The sequence below is a fragment of the Centrocercus urophasianus genome, unplaced genomic scaffold, assembly GCF_019232065.1.
Source record: "Centrocercus urophasianus isolate 14NV4802_14NV808 unplaced genomic scaffold, USGS_Curo_1.0 seq_617, whole genome shotgun sequence".
Classification (NCBI taxonomy): domain Eukaryota; kingdom Metazoa; phylum Chordata; class Aves; order Galliformes; family Phasianidae; genus Centrocercus; species Centrocercus urophasianus.
In genome coordinates this window covers 1-18766 of record NW_024885219.1, presented here as the reverse complement: position 1 = coordinate 18766, position 18766 = coordinate 1, and the positions used below count along the sequence as shown (strand labels likewise).

At 51.9% G+C, this 18766-nt stretch overlaps 3 protein-coding genes across 3 annotated transcripts; all 3 read left to right on the top strand.

Moving 5' to 3' along the window:
• Positions 1 to 161: 161 nt before the first annotated feature.
• On the top strand, positions 162 to 8126 carry NOTUM (notum, palmitoleoyl-protein carboxylesterase; the record flags this gene model as incomplete). Its single annotated transcript, XM_042836546.1, has 10 exons — positions 162 to 245; positions 374 to 469; positions 1090 to 1150; positions 1966 to 2024; positions 2918 to 3020; positions 3218 to 3409; positions 3717 to 3817; positions 3924 to 4071; positions 5391 to 5438; positions 5548 to 8126. Coding segments are annotated over 10 exons (1199 nt in total), but the record flags the coding sequence as incomplete, so codon positions are not given.
• Positions 8127 to 10435: 2309 nt separating this feature from the next.
• MYADML2 (myeloid associated differentiation marker like 2) lies at positions 10436 to 11344 on the top strand. The gene has a single exon (XM_042836545.1). It carries the CDS (start codon positions 10436 to 10438, stop codon positions 11342 to 11344), a length of 909 nt encoding a protein of 302 aa, XP_042692479.1.
• A 3289-nt stretch (positions 11345 to 14633) lies between these two features.
• Positions 14634 to 18268, top strand: LOC122169981 (pyrroline-5-carboxylate reductase 2-like). The gene is made up of 7 exons (XM_042836544.1): positions 14634 to 14739; positions 14812 to 14882; positions 14966 to 15145; positions 15700 to 15921; positions 16399 to 16491; positions 16890 to 17053; positions 17139 to 18268. The coding sequence occupies exons 1-7, from the start codon at positions 14673 to 14675 to the stop codon at positions 17296 to 17298; spliced, it is 957 nt and encodes a 318-aa protein (XP_042692478.1). The 5' UTR covers positions 14634 to 14672; the 3' UTR covers positions 17299 to 18268.
• Positions 18269 to 18766: the final 498 nt, after the last annotated feature.

The window sequence follows — 18766 nt, the reverse complement described above, 5'->3', positions numbered from 1 at the left end:
AGCGCCTCGCGGGCGGCCGCGCCCGCAGCGTCTTGGCGCGCCCCGCGCCGCGGCTCCGCTCCCGCCGCCTCTCCTCGGCGCTGAGCAAATATTTTGCGTAGCGCCGACGCTCCGGCGGGGCGGGCATCAAAGCGCTGCGGTCGGGCGCAGCTCCCGCTAAGGCCGCGCCGCCTCCTGTTTGTTTGTCCGCAGCTACTACCTCAAAGAGTCGAAGGGCAGTCGGCGGTGGCTGCTGTTCCTGGAAGGTGAGCCTCCGGCGCCGCCTCGCCCGGGCGCGGCTCGGGGCGGCCCCGCGCTGGCCGCCTGCCCTCGGCTCCGGGCAGCCCGCGCCTGCGCGCGGGGGCGGCGCGGCGTGACCCGCGGTGCCCCGCAGGGGGCTGGTACTGCTTCAACAGGGAGAACTGCGACACGCGCTACGACACCATGCGGAGGCTGATGAGCTCCAAGGAGTGGCCGGCGACCAGAGTGGGTGAGCGTCGCCCGGCGCCGGGGCTGCTCCTTCCCGCGGGAGGCACCGCCTGGAGGCGCGGGCGGGCACGTGGGCGAGCTGTGTTACGGCTGTGGGCAGCGCTGCTCACGGATCTCCGGCCCGCGTCCCCCTCTTTATTGTAAATGCATCCCAGAGCCACCGGGATCTTCTAAAGCTTGGTTTGGTCATTTGTTTTGAAGCACGTTTGTGCTTCTCTCAATCCACCCCTTCCCCGCTCGGTCGCAGCGCCCGTCATAGTGCCGTGTGTATCAGTGCACGTAAAAGCACCTTTGGCTTTTTTGATGTCACACATAGGCTGAACTGATACCCGAAGCTGCGGGGCTTTGGGGCTGGCAGAGCATTGCCAGCCTCCCTTCATTCTCGCTGCACTCAGTCCATCCTCATCGCATCCCTTGACTGCTCCCATTTGCAGGTGCATGTGCTGTCGCTCACCCGAGGGCACTGGGTGTCTGGGGAAGTGCTTACTCTGTGCCATGGGGCCTTTCTGTGCTGCAGGAGCTGTATGGATGGAGCTCTCTAGGCAGGCTCCAGCCCTAACACAAACCACGTCCTGTAGCTCACAGTGTCACTGAATGTTCCCTCTTTGTGTCTATCTGCAGGAACGGGGATCCTGTCGTCACAGCCGGAGGAGAACCCCCACTGGTGGAACGCCAACATGGTGTAAGGAGAGAGCGCTCAGGGAGATGGGTTCTGCTGTCACAGCAACTCCTGCTTTGGGGTAGCAAGAATGCTGCAGGGACAGGTTGAGGCTAACAGGCACATGAGGAAATTGCCCATTTCCTCATTAGATGCCATACACATCTAACTGAAGTTGTGCCGGCCTGGACTGGAAAACTCCAAGTCTGCTCTGCAAGGAGCTGTGGGATGATGGAGGAGGACTTGGGGTAGCTGAGAGCCTTCTCAAATAGATGAAGTGGCAAATCCTGTGGCTGGCTGGTGGCGTGTTGTATGTCTGCCAGCTCAAGGGGAACATGGAATCACTTCTTTAGTTCAAAGAGAAATGAGAAAGTTCCATTTATACATGTCAGTGTAGGAGGGAAAAGCAGAGGGATGTGAACATGCATCCTGCAAGCTGTAGACAAATGGGGAAGGTAAAATCATTCCAGACTCAGCGTTGCACGGCTGAATGTCTTCTCAGTGTAGGTGTGACAGAACTGAAGCACAGTTTCACAGTGCAGGCACCACTGTGTCAGTGGGAGCTGAGGGCAACTTCACAGCCCTCTGCCCTGCCCAGCTGGCATAGCGCTTCAGTTAGATCAACAGAAGGCACGTTCTTTGTTGATTTATCTCAGTAAAGCCACCAGTGTTAGGAGGAAATGGGCCTAAGTGTCCCATGGGTGTGCAGGAAGGTGTGGCTGGGGGCTGTGTGGATGAGAAGCCGTTCCCTTCTCCCCTCCCCAGGGTTCAATTTTCTTCAGTCGTGTGACCCCATCCTCACCCCGCAGGAACGCAGCACTCACACAACTCTTTTTCAGATTCATCCCGTATTGCTCAAGTGATGTTTGGAGCGGTGCCTCTTCCAAGTCTGAGAAAAGTGAGTGTTGGTGACAGGCTGTTGCTGCCGCAGACGTTGCACTTTGAAGGCTATGGCCAGATTTCTGTGAAATGCACGAATGGGGAACAGGCTTTTCTCACTGAAGGGCAGGAAAGAATATCGAGCTACTTCCAGATAAAACATCCTGATCTCTTTAGCGCAGTCTGTTTTGACATAGTTCAGAGCCACTGCTTGCGGAGATGTTACTGATGCAGTAGGCAAGGATTAGAGGAACTGAATTCCTTTTGGATGACTCCCCGGCTTCCAGCACACAGCAAATTAAACGGTGCAGCTGAGGAGCCATGGTTTGTTGCATGTGACTTTGGCTTTGCTGATGTGAGAGGCAAGTGAACTTAACTTCGAACTTGTCTCGGGGAGATATCTGTCCTTGGAAAGGAGCTGTTGTGTGTCACACTAAGAGCTATCTGCAGAATTCTTTGCAAATAGAATCACTGCTTTGCATACGTGCCCGCTTTGCTGTCCTTTTGATAATGCCAGAACTCAGCATCTGCCTGGAGGAGTCCTCTCCAGATCGAGCTCAGTTTCGCACGAGTGATCTGTTTCACCTTGTGTGGCTCTCAGTGCTCACTGAGTTAAGATATTACAAGAAGTAATACCTACAGAAGCAGTCTGCTTTGCTCTCATTTTCCTTCTCTTAGCTCATCAATTCCCGAGCACCGTGTAGGAAGGCCTTCTGCTGTTACCTTGTGTTCTGTTCACTGCTTATTCACTTCTTTCAGAAAAGTTTAACACTGGGGGAACATGCGGGTGGAGGGAACAGGCCAGTGTTCAGATCTGTGATCCTTCTGTAACGCTCTTTTGCATTTGTGGAGAAGTGAAGGTCTTACCCTGGGCAGGAAACAGCTCTGCTGACACTGAGGTCTCTGTTTCAGACGAATACGCCTTCATGGGAGCGCTGATCATCCAGGAGGTCATCAAGGAGCTCGTGGGAAAAGGTCTTAGCACTGCGAAAGTGCTGCTGCTGGCAGGGAGCAGGTATGTGTCTGCAGGGCTTCCACAGCAGAAGGCTCTTTGGGAAGAGTTCTCAGCAGCAAGCCCTACACCTGTTCTCCACGGGGTTGTCCAGGGGAGAAATGAAGTTGTTTAGAGCGTGGCTGCTGTGAGATGTCTGCTAGCAGCCGTGCCGTAGCTGTGCCTGCATCGTCACTGCAGCACTCAAATTGCTGTTGCAGTGCTGGAGGAACAGGAGTGCTGCTGAACGTGGATCGTGTGGCAGAGCAGCTGGAGGAGATGGGGTACCAAGGGATCCAGGTGCGTGGCTTAGCAGACTCTGGGTGGTTCCTGGATAACAAGCAGTACCGCAGAACTGACTGCATCGATACCATCACGTGTGCTCCAACAGAAGCCATCAGAAGGGGAATAAGGTACAGTCATGCTCTGAAGTGTGCTTTTTTGTTCTCCCTCTTGGTCTTCCTGCATTCTGACACCTGAAGAGTATTTATTCTATAACATCAGTGGTCTCTTCAGGGATATTATATTTAAAATACAGACACGTGAAAGAAAATGTGCAGTTAGCTGCTCTAAAATGCATTGACTGTACAGTGTAGCCAAGAAAGAGCTTTGCTTCTAGTAAGTTGGCACTTTAACCAGAACAGAGATAGACCAGCATATGGAAAGATCACTGTTAAGATGTTACTATGACATTCATTCTGCTGTTGCTTTGTCTTCCAGGTATTGGAATGGTATTGTTCCTGAACGCTGTAAGCTGCAGTTTAAAGAGGGAGAAGAATGGAATTGTTTTTTTGGATATAAGATTTACCCCACTCTTCGATGTAAGTATTGGAGGAGAGAGAGAAAATGGATTCTGGGGTTTTCCCTGCAGATAACCTACAGCAATCTTTGCCTTTTTTTTTCTTCTTCTTCTTTTTGTCTTCCCAGGTCCGGTCTTTGTTGTCCAGTGGCTGTTTGATGAGGCCCAGCTTACTGTGGACAATGTACACCTCACTGGCCAGCCTGTTCAGGAGGGGCAGTGGCTCTACATTCAGAATCTGGGCAGGGAGCTGAGGAACACCTTGAAGGACGTGACGTAAGTCTTTGAGTGAGAAAAAGCGACGTGTGTACTTCCAAGAAAAGCCCTTTATCCAGTATTCAGATAGCATTTATCTGATCTCTGCAGACACTGGTGTCATACATTGATAACTATACTTAATCTATGCTAAGAATCTTGACGTTTTCATTTCTGAATAAGCACACAGTGATTTCCAGGCTCACAGTTACCAGCTGTCCTTTACCATCGATAAGAACATGTTGGTGCTGGTTGGTTTTGTTTTTTACCAGCCTCTACAGTGAGGTCTGAGACCCCTTGCCATTGCACAGCCATCCACCCCACGGGGTTGTTTTGGAAAGTGTTGATCCTTGAGAGCAGCTCGGCAGAGAAGGACCTGGGGGTCCTGATGGACGAGAGACTGAACATGAGCCAGCAGTGCGCTCTGGCAGCTCGAAAGGCAAATGGGATCCTGGGCTCCATCAGGAGAGGGGTGGTCAGCAGGGACAGGGAGGTGATCGTCCCTCTCTACTCGGCTCTTGTGAGGCCCCATCTGGAGTACTGTGTCCAGGTGTGGAGCCCTCAGTACAAGAAAGACATTGAGATTTTGGAAAGGGTCCAGAGGAGGGCGACTGAGATGATCAGGGGGCTGGAGCACCTCCCCTATGAGGACAGGCTGAGGGAGTTGGGCTTGTTCAGCCTGGAGAAGAGAAGGCTGCGGGGTGACCTCATTGCAGCCTATCAATACCTGAAGGGAACCTACACCCACGAGGGGAGTAAACTCTTCAAAAGGGCTGACAACAGCAGGACTAGGGGAAATGGATCGAAGTTGAAGGAGGGAAGATTTAGGTTGGATGTTAGGGGGAAGTTCTATACAAGGAGAGTGGTTAGGCCCTGGAACGGGCTGCCCAGGGAGGTTGTGGATGCCCCGTCCTTGGATGTGTTTAAGGCCAGGTTGGACGGGGTCCTGGGCAACCTGATCTGAATGTGTGTGTTTGGTGGCCCTGCTAGGCAGGGGGGTTGGAACTACATGATCCTTGAGGTCCCTTCCAACCCGGGTGATTCTGTGATTCTGTGATCTGTGATCATAAAACACTGAGATGGTTCTTCTTCCGTTGTCTCATCAACTATTAATGTAGTTTAGTTGCTGTATGCAACTTGCAGCAGATGCAGGATGGAACCCCTTTTCTTCTGGGTACTTTAGAGTCCAGCCAGGTTTTATGTCATGATAGTCATTGCTGTTCCAAACAATTTTGTCAGGGCAGCAAAAATTCCACCCTCTGCCTCGCTGCAAAGATTCTATTCAACAGGAGTTAACTGTCCTCCCAAGACCTAACCTGTGTTTCTGTTTTCTCCTTTAGTGCTAGCTTTGCTCCTGCCTGTTTGTCTCATGAGATCATTACACGCAAGTGAGTGGTTTTACAGCTTCTGTAAAAGGTCAACATGAGAAGACCAGGGGAAATAACGGTTCTGATAGCCTGACCTCTGTGACACAACCTGTATGGTTTGTCTTTTCAGCCATTGGACGGACATCCAGGTGAAGGGGACATCATTACCCCGCGCCCTGCACTGCTGGGATCGGAGCCTACATGAGAGCAACAAAAATGGGAAGGCCCCTCTGAAAGGTTGCCCAATTCATCTGATTGACAGCTGTCCATGGCCCCACTGCAACCCCTCGTGCCCCACTATCAGGGACCAGTTCACAGGGCAGGAGATGAACGTGATCCAGTTCCTCATGCACATGGGTTTTGACGTGCAGAAGATGGCACAGCAACAGGGCCTGGAGCCCAGTAAACTCCTGGGGATGCTCAGCAGTGGTAACTAGGAGGGGATCTTGCCAGGGGCAGAGAGATTAGATCAGGAGGAGACTCGGAGCCCTTCTCCCACACTCTCTAATCTTCCTTACGCTCATGCAGGCTGGTGCACGCTCACCCCCACGCAGGCTGAAACCTGCACACCCCCATTTGCTCCCACTCTCTTGCACACTTTGGATGTTTTAAAAAAAAAAAAAAAAAAAAGCAATTTCTTGCTCACACTGTTTGACTGGAACGTGTTACCTCCAAGCTCCAGGGCTCGGTCTTGGCCATTCACATCCTCTTCTGTGTTACACAAGGCAATCTGACACAGCGAGTAGAGAAGCCATAAACATAGCACGATGAGAACCTTCCCCAGATCTAGGACTTTCTCCCTTGCCATGAATTTGACAACATAGACTCGTACAAGTGGTGAAAAAAGCAAGCACTGGATTTCTTTTGTCCAACTAGAAGTGAAGAAATGATTACATGACTTCCTGGAGGCCAGCATCTCATCATGTATCGCAGTGCACAAACCAAGGACACGTGCTAGGGATGGACACTCTTGTAATCAACTTACTTTTGTCTTATTTTATAAAATGACTTTTTTATTACTTTTTTAAAACTAAGCAAGAAATATAAATGATATTGTTTTGTAACATATTTTTTTTAAAATAACGAAGAAACCTCTTGCTACTTTGGCAATGTGGACATATTTATTTTAATATGTAAAATGCTATTTATAAGAGCTGACCAGAGAACCATTCATATGTCTTTGTAAAGTTGTATATGCTGCTCATTTGGATGGGATTTCCTTACGATCACTGTGCCTGGCCGTGGGCTGAGAGTGGTGTTGTCATTTTATAATAACGAGACTCTGGTGTTCCCCTCGCAGTTTGCTTTGTCGTTCCCTCTAAAGAAGATTGTAGTGTATGAAGATGGAGATTTTCACCCAGCAGCTGCTGTTTGCATCCTTACACGGCATTTTCAGCTTGAGGATTGTGATTTATCAGCTATTCCAGGGCATTGCATTTTAAGATATGTTTTTATAGCAGTTAAGAAAGGTTTGGTTCAAGCGGGCCTGTCTCGAAAGGCAAAGTGTTTCCAACATAAAAGCACAAGACAAGAAACAACGTATTTCCATTTGTGAACACACCTTCCTCTTTGAAATGGGGATGAGAGCAGGGGAGGGATCAGAAGCGTGGCTGAAGCTGGAGGCAGCACGAGGCTGTTCCTCAGGGCAGGAAGAAGCTCATGCAAAAGCTTCCCTCGGTGCTGGGTCAGCGCAGACAAAGCTGTGCGCAGAGCACAACTGCCATCCTTCCTGCAGAGGACCTTAACACCTCCTTTGCTTTCACTTGCACTGTGGTAATGGTTGCACAATGCATAAGCAACAGAACTTTAGGGCCTAACGTTAGAAAAATTCCATGTGCTTTCAAGAGAGAGCTTCCCAGGTTAAAGGCAGTGCTGCCTGCGAGCTCCAACCGTTCCCTTACTCTGTGCACTGCAGCAAATGCACAGGCAGCACTGTGCTGGGGAGCAGTGCTGCTGTGCAAGATGGGGCTTAATGCACAGCTCAGCTGAAGTGCTAAGGAGAAAATGAACGGTGCTCCCAGCAGAGCTGAAATGCCAGAAAGCTATCAGTGCAGTTTCCGTATTATTTGTGTAGGAATTACTAACATTTTGCATGCTTTAATAACGGATGTAACGTTGTTCTGACTACACTTTTCGTGGCGCTAAACTGAGAGGCTTCTTCAGTACAGGGAATGTTTGAAAGCATGCAGACAGCAGGATTCCTTTGAGGGCTGGAGTTGCTGAGGGTCGATCAGTGCAGAGCTCTGGTAGCTGAGTAGCAGCCAGAACTGCTGCCATGCACTTGTTCTTCTCTTGGGAGCATCGAGGGAAGCTGCTGCATCTGTCAGTTGCTCTCGAATGGTTGTACACAAGCTGATGCATTTTGATGGCAAGTGCCTGCTCTGTGTCCAGCCATGTTTCTGCCAGGAAACGTATAAATATGCAATATTTTCCACAGAGCTGGTTGCCTGTATTTCTAAAACATGAATCCAAAGGCTAATTTCTAAATGGCAAGGAATGTTCACAGGGGTTGTATGACATCTCTTTTTTTTCTTGCAAACAGGAAAAAATTCCCTAGAAGTCAGCAATCTCTAGTTTAGTGTGGCTCTGCAACAGTATTTTGAAAGATATAACAGAGCAGAAGCCCTCAGAAATACTGTTAAGGGGGGAATTTAGCTAATTTATTAGAAAAAATTATATGATGTGGTTGCCAGCAGTATCTGGTAACCAGAATCTGTAACCCAGAGGGTGATTTCCAGCTCTATATTTCTTCTTGTACTTGTGCAATAAATATAATTTTCCCAAGCCTTTGTGAAGCTGACACTTCTAAATTCACCACCAGTGATATTTGCTACATGGAAGCCAACAGCAAGAGGGGTGAGACTGGAAGAATTCCATACCATGTGTTTGTACACTCAGATCTCATGACTAGATGAGATGCTTTCTATTAGAAACTCATCACTGAAAAATTGTCCCCAATAGGATCATGTGATTGAGCTAAAATTAAAATGCAATTAAGAAATCAAAAGCTGACAGTGGATGTAAGTATGTGCACTGCATGGCTGCAGTTCCAGACTCAGCATAGCCAGCATGGTGCAGCTGCAGCCAAATGCTTCGATGGGGAGAAAGGGCCTGGAGGAGCTCTGGTTGTGACTCAAGAAGAAAAATGATGAGCGTGAATTCAGCTGCGTTTGCGTGCAACAGAACGCTGCTTATGGAGTGATGCTATGGTAGCTGTACCTTGTAACAGCCCTCAGCTTACAGGACGTGCCACAGAACGGAGCAGCACTCAGCGATGAACCATGGAATCACAGGATGGTTGGAGCTGGAAGGGGCCCTAAAGGCCATCTGGTGCCACCCCTGCCCTGAGCAGGGACACCCACAGCTCCATCAGTGCTCACAGCCCATCCCTGCCCTTGGCTGTCTGCAGGGATGGGGCACCACCGCCTCTCTGGGCAACCTGTGCCACTGCCTCACTGCCTGTAGTGTTAAAACTTCTTCCTAATATCCGGTCTAAATCTTTCAGTCTGAAACCATTTCCCCTGTCCTACCCAACAGACCCATTAAAGAGTCTGTCCCCATCTTACAGCCCCTTTAGACTCTTATACCGCCTGGAAAAGGCCCTGTTGGAGGAGAAGGATTAACATCACAGAGTTAGGAGGGGCAGAGATCAATGACAGCGAATCTCCCATGCAGCCCCTCAGCCCCTGGACTGCATTTCCTGTTTGTTGTGATGTTAATCGTGTCAATTCCACCCCCAGGTCACAGCAGCAGTGTGTGGGTGCAAGCAGGATGCTGGCCAGCCTCACACACAGAGCATGGCTGGACCAGGGGCAGCCCCACCTGCACAAACCCAGACCCCATCCCGACTGCACACCAAGACTGGCTTGAAGCAGCAATTCTCTGTTGCCACCTCTGCCTGCTGTGGGATTTGAGGTTGGGGATGACCCTGGGTGTGGGAGCGTGGCAGTGGCCCGGTGCCACGCGAGGGCTGCATGAGGAATCCCTTCTGTGGCGTTTTTTGCATTCCAAAGTCGCAACAATCATCTTATTTAACTTTTATAGTCGAAATGAAGAGACTTCTCAGCTGCGAAGAAGCCTGGGGAAATGTACACCATAAACGGCGATGGGGAAAGCTATGATCAAATTGTAAGGTTTGACCATTTCTATTGGAATCCGTGTTCCAAAGCAGAGCAAAGGATATCAAAGCCATTTTTTTTGTCAACGGTTGCATTTTGGATTTGGCGCTTGGGATAAGAATAAGCAGTTCCCACATTAGTAAAACAGGGAGACGGAGAGGATTGGTGTCCGAGCCCTCGCAGCACAGCGGGGCCTTTCACAGCATGCAAATCTATCGCTGCTCCAGATCAAAAGGAGCAAAATGAGTCAGCTTCTATCGCAGGCTTTCTCAGTGCCCGTGGGGCATCCAGGCCCGTCCCCCCCCAGGGCTGTGCTTGGGGCTCTTGAGCTGCATGCAGAGCAGCACTGACCGACACACGTCCAGAGGAGCAGAAGGGCGACCCAGAGCCGCGATGGAGCTCGTGGTGTCAGTGTTAAATAACACTGCTCAAGGCAGTTGAGGGGGGCAGGACTCGTTCCAGCACTATTAATATAGCCCCTATTTATATGCCTGGGTTCCTGAAAGTGCCACGGCAGAGCTACAGCTGCAGAGCTAAAATGGAATAAATGTCAGCCCCTGGGGAGAACGTGATCCTTTCAGCCATCGTGAGGGAAAGCAGGCAGCGAAAGGACAGAATAAGGGACAGCATTCAGAGCCGGGAACGGATCGCAGCACCCCGAGAGCGCAGCCGGTGGGCAGAGCCAGCAGCAACCTCCCTGCAGCAGCACTCCGTGCCAGAGACGCACACTCAGCGTCAGCACAGCACCTACGGATACCGGCAGAGGGAGGCAGGAATTGGAGCTGTTGTCCGCTGATCCGGTGCCAGGTGTGACTCAGGACAAAGGGCAAAAGCCTGAAAGGAAGTTTGGGTGGTTGCTTTTTTTTTTTTTTTAAGTGCATCATCTGCAGGACTGGAAAGATGATGGAGAGCACAGGAGGGCCATATCTGAACACCGCGGCTGTGACATCTCCAGTGGGAATAGTTCGTTTGCTGCAGATGATGTTCGGATGCACCACGTTCAGCCTGGTGGCCCACCAGGGGGGATTCAGCGCAGCATACGGCACTTTCTGCATGTTTGTCTGGACCTTCTGCTTTGCTGTCACTGTCTTTATCATCACCTGCGAGTTCACGCACCTGCACAGCTGTCTGAGCATCTCCTGGGGAAACTTCACAGCTGCGTTCGCCATGCTCGCCACGCTCATGTCGGTCACAGCGGCGGTGATTTACCCGCTCTACTTCGTGCAGCTCGGCTGCTACCCCATCACCTGCGAGGTGAGAGACTTCCGCATAGCGGCCAGCGTCTTTGCCGGCCTCGTGTTTGTTGTGTACGGCGCGGAGGTGTTCTTGACCAGGGCCAAACCAGGACAGGTCACCAGCTACATGGCCACCGTCTCCGGGCTCCTGAAGATCGTACAAGCCTTTGTGGCCTGCATCATCTTTGGGGCGCTGGTGAACGACAGCCAGTATAGCAAATACGTGGCCACACAGTGGTGCGTGGCCGTCTACAGCTTCTGCTTTATGGTCACGGTGGTGGTGGTCGCCTTCAGTGTCACAGGTAAGACCGCCCAGCTGTGTTTCCCCTTCGAGCGCTCTGTGGTCGTCTACACTTTTGGGGCCGTCCTGCTGTACGTGAGCGCAGCCGTCATCTGGCCGGTGTTCTGCTTTGACAGCAAGTACGGCTCCCCGCAGCGCCCCAGCGCCTGTGCTAAGGGCAGGTGCCCCTGGGACAGCCAGCTGGTGGTGGCCATCTTCACCTACGTCAACCTGCTGCTCTACGTGGTTGACCTGGCGTACTCCCAGCGCATCCGCTTCGTATCCCACATCTGAGGCCCGGCTCTGCCCCGGCTCCAGCAGCAGCAGCAGGAAATGGGACGCGGTGAGGACGGGCACTGACTGCGCCACGAACCAGAGCTCATTGCCAGGGCTGAGTGGGCCCACGGTCTCAGCCTGCAGTGGGTCAGCTGCCCACCCCCCATCAGTCGGCATTTGCTTCAGCCACCTGGTACCAGAGTGAAGAAATCCTGCAGTCTGAAGTATGCAAAATGGCCTCTCATCTCCAGAAGGCAAAAAATGCTTGCTGCAATAGTGGGTCTGTAAGCTGCTGGAATGCTGAGCCAAATATTAGGAAAGACACCAAAGATTTTGAAACTGTTACCAACACTTAACTATAATCAAGTGACTACCCAGGAAGTGGGAAAGTTAAAAGCTGCATCAAGGAACAGCAGTTCCAGAGACGAAAAACAATGCTGGAGTTTGGGTTAGTCTGGGCTGTGTGGTGAGACATGAAATACTTGCAAATGTGGGAAATTCCAGTCAGGATGTTTCTGAGAAGAACATCATAGCTGCGATATTATTTTGATGATTTCCTTTCCCTCTGCTCCCCTGTTTAGCACAGAAAAAGAATATCCCAAGCACGCACCTCGAGGGGGAGCACAGGGTACTCTATTTAGCAAGCACCAAGTCTGTACAGAAATGAACATTTGTGAAACTGGAGTTCTACTGCCAAGAAATGGTGCAGAATAGACCCAAATTGCAAAGCAACCGCAACCAGACGTTCTTGCTTGGACAGGACCAGAGGGCACCTCAGCACCTGCGCTGCTCATATGTCACTGCTTCTTTATACCGATGTCAGGATTGTTTTCCTGGAAGTTTAAAGATAAATTTTAAGGGTGGAGGTGGGGATGAAGGGTATGCAAAGATGAATCGCTATCACAGCCCTGCATAAAAGCAGGGTCCCAGGGTTCCTGTGTAGGGAACCTGCTTTGGCAGGGGGGTTGGACTCAAGGATCCCTGGAGGTCCCTTCCAACCCCTACAATTCTGTGATTCTGTGATAACGACTGAACTCGTAGGGAAAATCCTTGCATGTAATGGTAACAAACCGGGGGTGCTGGCTCAGAGCAGATCAGGTTCTGGGATTCCTGAGCTCTGTGTGTCACACACCAGCTGTGCTCCTCCGACCCATCCCTGACAAAACACCCAAAAAAGTCCCACATAGCATGGCTCAGATTTCCGGCTTAGCTGAACAACTCCTCACTTGCCATCAGGCAGACACGAAAGCAGCCCGAGTTCTCATGCAGAGCAGATAGATTGGATTAAAATCCAGAAGCAGCTGACGGACAGAAGCGAGATTTATTTTTAAGCAAATTAAAATAAAGCTGAATGGCAGCCTTGCAGACGACACCTACAGAGGTTTGTGTCCTTTCCCTTTGTGCAGCTTTTATCTCAGCAGCCAGAGCCCTTCTGCTTTCCAGCACAAAGCACGGCTCTCACTTCGTGTTGATGCACAAAGCCTGCATGGCCCAGGCCGCCAGCACTGCTGGATGACATTCTTTGTAGCACTCGCTCAGGAAAAAGGAAGGAAAGATATTTTTCATTATTGCCTTGTGTGGGGTTTGAAGAGCAAAGGAAAAAATGTCCGTTGGGTGAGGTTGCATTGCACAATACTACCACTCTAAGGACTTTAGCTGGAACCATAAGCCCATGAAAGAAGCATTGGTATCTATTGGAATGTGCCATGCAGCCTTCCAAGGGCTCTTTTCTCTTCCACAAGTTCCCATTAAGGCAGGAAATTTGGAAGATGATGGCTGAGCAAGGGGCTGGCTGGCTTATGCAAGTGCAGAGCTTTGTGCTATCCAGTGTAGGTATAAAAAGGGACACGAGGGAGCTTTATTTCCTGCAAACCAAGCAAAATCAAGGGTTGTACCAGTAAGAATTGCTGTTTGGATGAGAAATCCGTTTGTTTTAGAGCAGGCAGTGTGACCAACAGAGCCACTGCATGCAGAAGGATCCCTGAGCCTTTAAATGCATTCTTTTTAACCCGGTTAACCTGGACAAATGAAGCCGTGTAACTCTTGGAAATGTATTCCATTGTTGATATGATAGAGTGCAAAAAATCAAATAGGTGACCCGAAAAAACAACAACAACAAAGGGATTTTGCTTGAAGAAAGCATCATCCTTCCTGCAGACTCCATTTTGTTACGGGGGCCCAGCAGATGCCGCCAAATCTCACATGCAATCTGCTGGAAGTTCCTCTGCTGCACAACACCTTTTTCTTTTCTCTTTTTTCCTTTTCGCTTGCTTCTCTTGCTGTGCAGGTTTTGCACCCAGCAGTGAGCAGAACCACGGCACAAAGCTGAATGGCACCAAGCGACACCACTGGAGGGGGGCATAATGTGAGGCCAAAGGGAAACCATGGGGGCAACATTTGGTGCCTCAACGATGACGAGGAAATCAGACGTAAGGTGGAAATGATGATAGCATGCAGTGGAGGAGTGGAAAGAGAAGCATTGCCAAGAACAGCCTGTTCAGATTCAGCCCTCTCATCTGTCAGCCAAGGGCTGAGCAAAAATGTTCGCATGGTCAAAATGGCAAAAAAGGCAGATTTGTGGACAACAATTCGCTCTTTTAGGGGGAAAAAAAAATAAAAATAAGCAATCCTCGTGCTTTGGTGGTTAAAAACCCTCAAACCATTGGAAAGAATGAGATTGCCCAATCCTGGACACAGAACATCCCGTATCTGCTTAATGCGATTTTAACAACCAGCCCTGTCGTGATCCAGTTAATTAAAAAGCCCTTTATTTCCAGAGCCCGTCCTCCTTAATTAGCAAATGATGATGGAGGAACTCATCACAGAGGCGTCCTGGGATGGCGCTGTGGTATGCCGACATGTACGTGCGTGCATTCAGAGCCCGGCTCTGTGCTCGAGCCCGGGTCCCAGAATTACGCATTAAGAAATGAGACACGGAATGCAAACAAGCACAAAACCCCCAGGACGAGGAGCGCCGCCCCAACACAGGGCGGGACCCGAAGCTTCCAGAAGGGACCGCGCTCCGCGCTCGGCTGCGGCGGGACGAGAGCGCCCCCTGGCGGCTCGGAGCTGAGAGGCAGCGGCCGGCCCCGGGCGGTCCGCGTAGGCGGTGAATGATGCAACACCCGGAGCGAGTTGCACCAATCGCTGGCGAGAGCTCAGCCGGAGGCCCCGCCTCTCGCCCTTGAGAGGCGGAGAGCCGGCGTGGCCCCGCCCCTCAGCTTGACGATTGGCTACGCGCTTTCGCCCCGCCCCAATGCGCCGCGTCACCGCCTCTCTGAGCGGAGCGCGGCCACGTGGACGGCGGCGCGGTTGCAGGTGGGCTTTGGTCGCTCCGCACCGCACCATGAGCGTGGGATTCATCGGGGCCGGGCAGCTCGCCTTCGCCCTGGCCCGGGGCTTCACGGCGGCAGGTGGGTACGGGGTCGGGGGGCGTGGCGAGGTGCCCGGCGAGGTGCCCGGGCTGAGTCGCGCTTTGTCTGCAGGGATCCTGGCAGCGCACAAGATCACGGCGAGCTCCCCGGACACCGAGCTGCCCACCGTCAGCGGGCTGCGGGTGAGTGCGGGCGGCTGGGCGCTGCTCCCTGCTCCGAATCGGCAGCCACGAACCACAGCCGTCGCTTCTCTCTCCCACTGCAGAAAATGGGCGTGAACTTCACTGTGAGCAACAAGGACACGGTGAAGAGCAGCGACGTCCTCTTTCTGGCCGTGAAGCCCCCCATCATCCCCTTCATCCTGGACGAGGTGGGGCCCGACATCGAGGAGCGTCACATCGTGGTCTCCTGCGCTGCCGGTGTCACCATCAGCTCCATCGAGAAGGTGAGGGCCGGGCGGTGCTGAGCCGGGCAGGGCCATCAGGACAGCAAAGCGCTGGAAGTGGATTCAAGCCTGACCCCAGCATTGCCTGCGGTCCCCAGCACAGCACTGTGCTGTGCCCAGCTGGCTGCTTTGGGCCACCCTTGCCTCGTCAGAATAAGCTGCAGTGCTCCTCATGGAGGCTTTTTTATTACATGAAATGCTATCAGATCGCTTTTTCTCTCCGTGTGAGAAGAGGTGGGTCTCCTGTGAATTTCTGCAGACTTTGTGCTCAGTGTCTGCAGGAGCTGTTTTGGTGCCGATGGGGCAGCTGTGGAGGATGTTGTTCCCCACAGTGTTCTGTTTGGTGCTGTGACTAAGGATTTCATATTTAAGTTTTGCCCACTTTGACTTGAAGTGGGGAATTTGATACACAGGAGTCTCTCTGCTCCCCTGTTTGTGCTGCTCTTGCCCCTTGGGAGCCCCTTCCTGTTTGAAATGCCAGATATGCACTAAAGCTCTCTTTCATTTATTTTTTTCCTTCTTTCTCTCTATCTTCAATAATTTTCTGCCCTAAGAAACTCTCTGCCTTCTGCCCTGCACCTAAAGTGATCAGGTGCATGACCAACACCCCTGTGATTGTCCGAGAAGGTGCCACAGTCTATGCTACTGGGACTCATGCAGATGTGGAGGATGGGAAGCTCTTGGAACAACTTATGGCCAGCGTAGGCTTCTGCACAGAGGTGGAAGAGGACCTGATAGATGCTGTAACAGGGCTCAGTGGCAGTGGCCCTGCGTATGTATGTGCTGCTTTCTCAGTTCATGGAAATGCTGGGGACACTGGTGGGCTTTGCATGCACCGAAAGTCTGTGCACATTCAGTGTGTGTTTTCTTGTTTTTCTCATCACTGCCGTTCGTGATGGGACATGTAATCCAGGTATCCAGTTTATAACCAGTGTGGGTCAACAACAAAAGTCTATTACCAGTTGGATGAGGCTGAAGTCCATAGCCAGTGTGCAGTATCCACGTCTGTGTTGCAAAATCTGAGCCTGTTGTTAGGATGACCTAGAAGCTGAATTTCTTCCATTCTCCCTACAACTCAGCTGGAGCTGGTGGGAGAGAAGCGTGGCATGGCATCAATGCAGTAAAGGGGCTGACTTTTGTCAAGTCTTTGTAAGTCACAATGTGATCCTAGAGCTGTGGATTCTGCCTTCTGTAAGAACACTGGTCTCAGAATAGAGACTTCCAGTCACTTTTTTTCCTCTGTCTGATCTCAGGCATTCACTGCCCTGGATGCTCTGGCTGATGGAGGTGTGAAAATGGGGCTTCCCCGCAGGCTGGCTGTTCGGCTCGGAGCTCAGGCTTTGCTGGTCAGTATTGCTTCCTCCAAAATGCTCTTAAGCCTCTGCCTGCTCTGTGCAGAGTGTCTGCACATCATAGTTTTAAATGATTTCAGTCCCTTTACTGAATGTATTTAAATGTACTTTTGGTTTGAATGCACACGGGTTCCTGGTGAGGAGACATAGGAAGTGCCTGCAGCAATCTGCTGGTGCTGGTGGTGTGGTGGGCCTGGGGAGCCATATCTCCTGTACAGGATTTTCCAGCTCTCCAAAGTGTTTTGGCAGCCTGTTATTGGCCCTTGGGCAGGAGACCAGTTTTGCCCTTTGTGACCCGTTAGGTGCTGCTCTAAGCAATGAAGAACAGGAGTATCTGGCAGAGGGTTTCCTCAGTCAGAGTTTTGATAGTCGTTTTCTATTCCTCACCACAGGGCGCTGCCAAAATGCTGTTGGAATCAGAGCAGCACCCAGGTCAGCTGAAAGACAATGTCTGCTCCCCTGGGGGAGCCAGCATTCATGCCCTGCACTTCCTGGAGAGCGGAGGCTTTCGCTCACTGCTCATCAATGCTGTGGAGGCTTCCTGTATCCGGACAAGGTGGGCACTGAGAAATCCTAAAGAGCCACTTGTCTCTTCCTCTTTCTACTTCTTACCATCTCTCTCTTCTACCACCCTATGGCAGGCAGCTGCAGCATTTGGCTGACAAGGAGAAGATCTCCCCAGCAGCCATAAAGAAGACTTTGTTGGATAAGGTGAAGCTGGAGTCTCCTTCTCTGTCTGTGGCATCTGCCAACAAAGTCAGTCTGTTCAACAGTAAGAACCCCAGCAGCAAGAAGGACTGAGCAGATTGCTGTACTGCTGTACTCTGGCTGTGCTGACCATCAGTTTCCTCCATGCCCTTTCTTTTTTGACCAAGGAAAACATTCACACTGAATGTTGATGTTCTCCATACCTGACTCTTCGCTTGTAGCAGCTGTGGGGCAGCACAGAGCTGCTCACTGTGGCCTGGGTAACACCATACTCAGAGCTTTGTCCTGGGCACCATTTGCTGGAAGCCTTGGACACTTCCAGAAGTGAGGTATCATTGTGTCCCATGTAGAAACAGTTTATGGCAGGATTTTTCAGAACTTTCCAAATGCTTTTTAGGCTCAAAGGTTTGAGTCAGGTCTGGATCCCTCTTTCCTCATCTTGCATCTGCTTTCAGAACTCATCTCTTGTTGTTTTTCTTAGCTAGAGCAGGTGCTATCACGCAAATGCAGTGCTGTGCACTGAGGCTGGGTCGTAATATGCTTCTCACCAGGGACCAAAGTGCCTCTGCCTCATTTCCCATCCACTTTGAGGATAAAAGAGGGTTAATGTGAATCCCTTAGCCATGTTCTTTTTCATTCAGATGCAGCCTTGGCATTCACCCCCCGAACAGCAGCTTTCTGTGGCTTTACAGCGTTCCCTCTTCTTCCAGAGTCCCAAACCAAGAAGCAGCACCCAGCGTTCACACTGCCCTAATAACTGCTACTGGACTGCAGCAGGAGCTATGGGGGATGGAAGGGATTTGGGTGGATCTCTGTGTCACACTGTTCTGCCTCGAGGTACACGGTGGGAGCACTGGTAGAAAGAAGGCACTTAAGAGGGGCTCACTGCATCCTTGGGAACCCGGGGCATCTGTGTGTGTGGTGCAAGAAAAGCATTTGGAAATCAGTGCAGACTGCTAGCAATGCCTGTGCGGTTTTATGTTAGGCAACAGCAGGGCAAGGCCCTGTAGGTGTGACATGGCTGCTGCTCTTCCTGCTCCTTGAATAAACCGTTGCTCTGACAGATTCGCGGCTGTATTTTGGGTGGGTGCGGCTCCGCGCCCGCTGTGTCCCCGCAGCCCGGCACTGAGCTCTCACCCGGCTCAGCTCCGCCGTCCCCTCGGTCTTGCGGAGGTCGGGTGCCGCACCGCGGAGCCGTGCCGGGCGTTGGCCGATAAAAGAGAAGCGCCGGGGCCGAAGCGGTGCGGAACAAAGGCCGAAAGCAGCGGAGCGCCCAGCGCTGTCTGCCGGCCGTACGGCGGGTGTCGAGACCTCGCGGTGCTCCGGCCGCTGCCCAGAGCCTCCTCCTTCGGACCGCGCTTTCTCCGCGATGCGGCCCGGCCTCCCACTGCCCGGTTACCGCGCTCCCTCCCCGCCCGGCTCGGGTCACACCGCGGCCCAGCCCCGCTCCGGCCCCGCCGCCCCTTTAAGTCGCCGCCCCGCCCTCCTCGCCCCGCCGCCTCCGACAGAAGCGCGCGTCCCCCTTAAGGCGCGGGGCGGTTGCGCCGGGCGCTTCATGAAT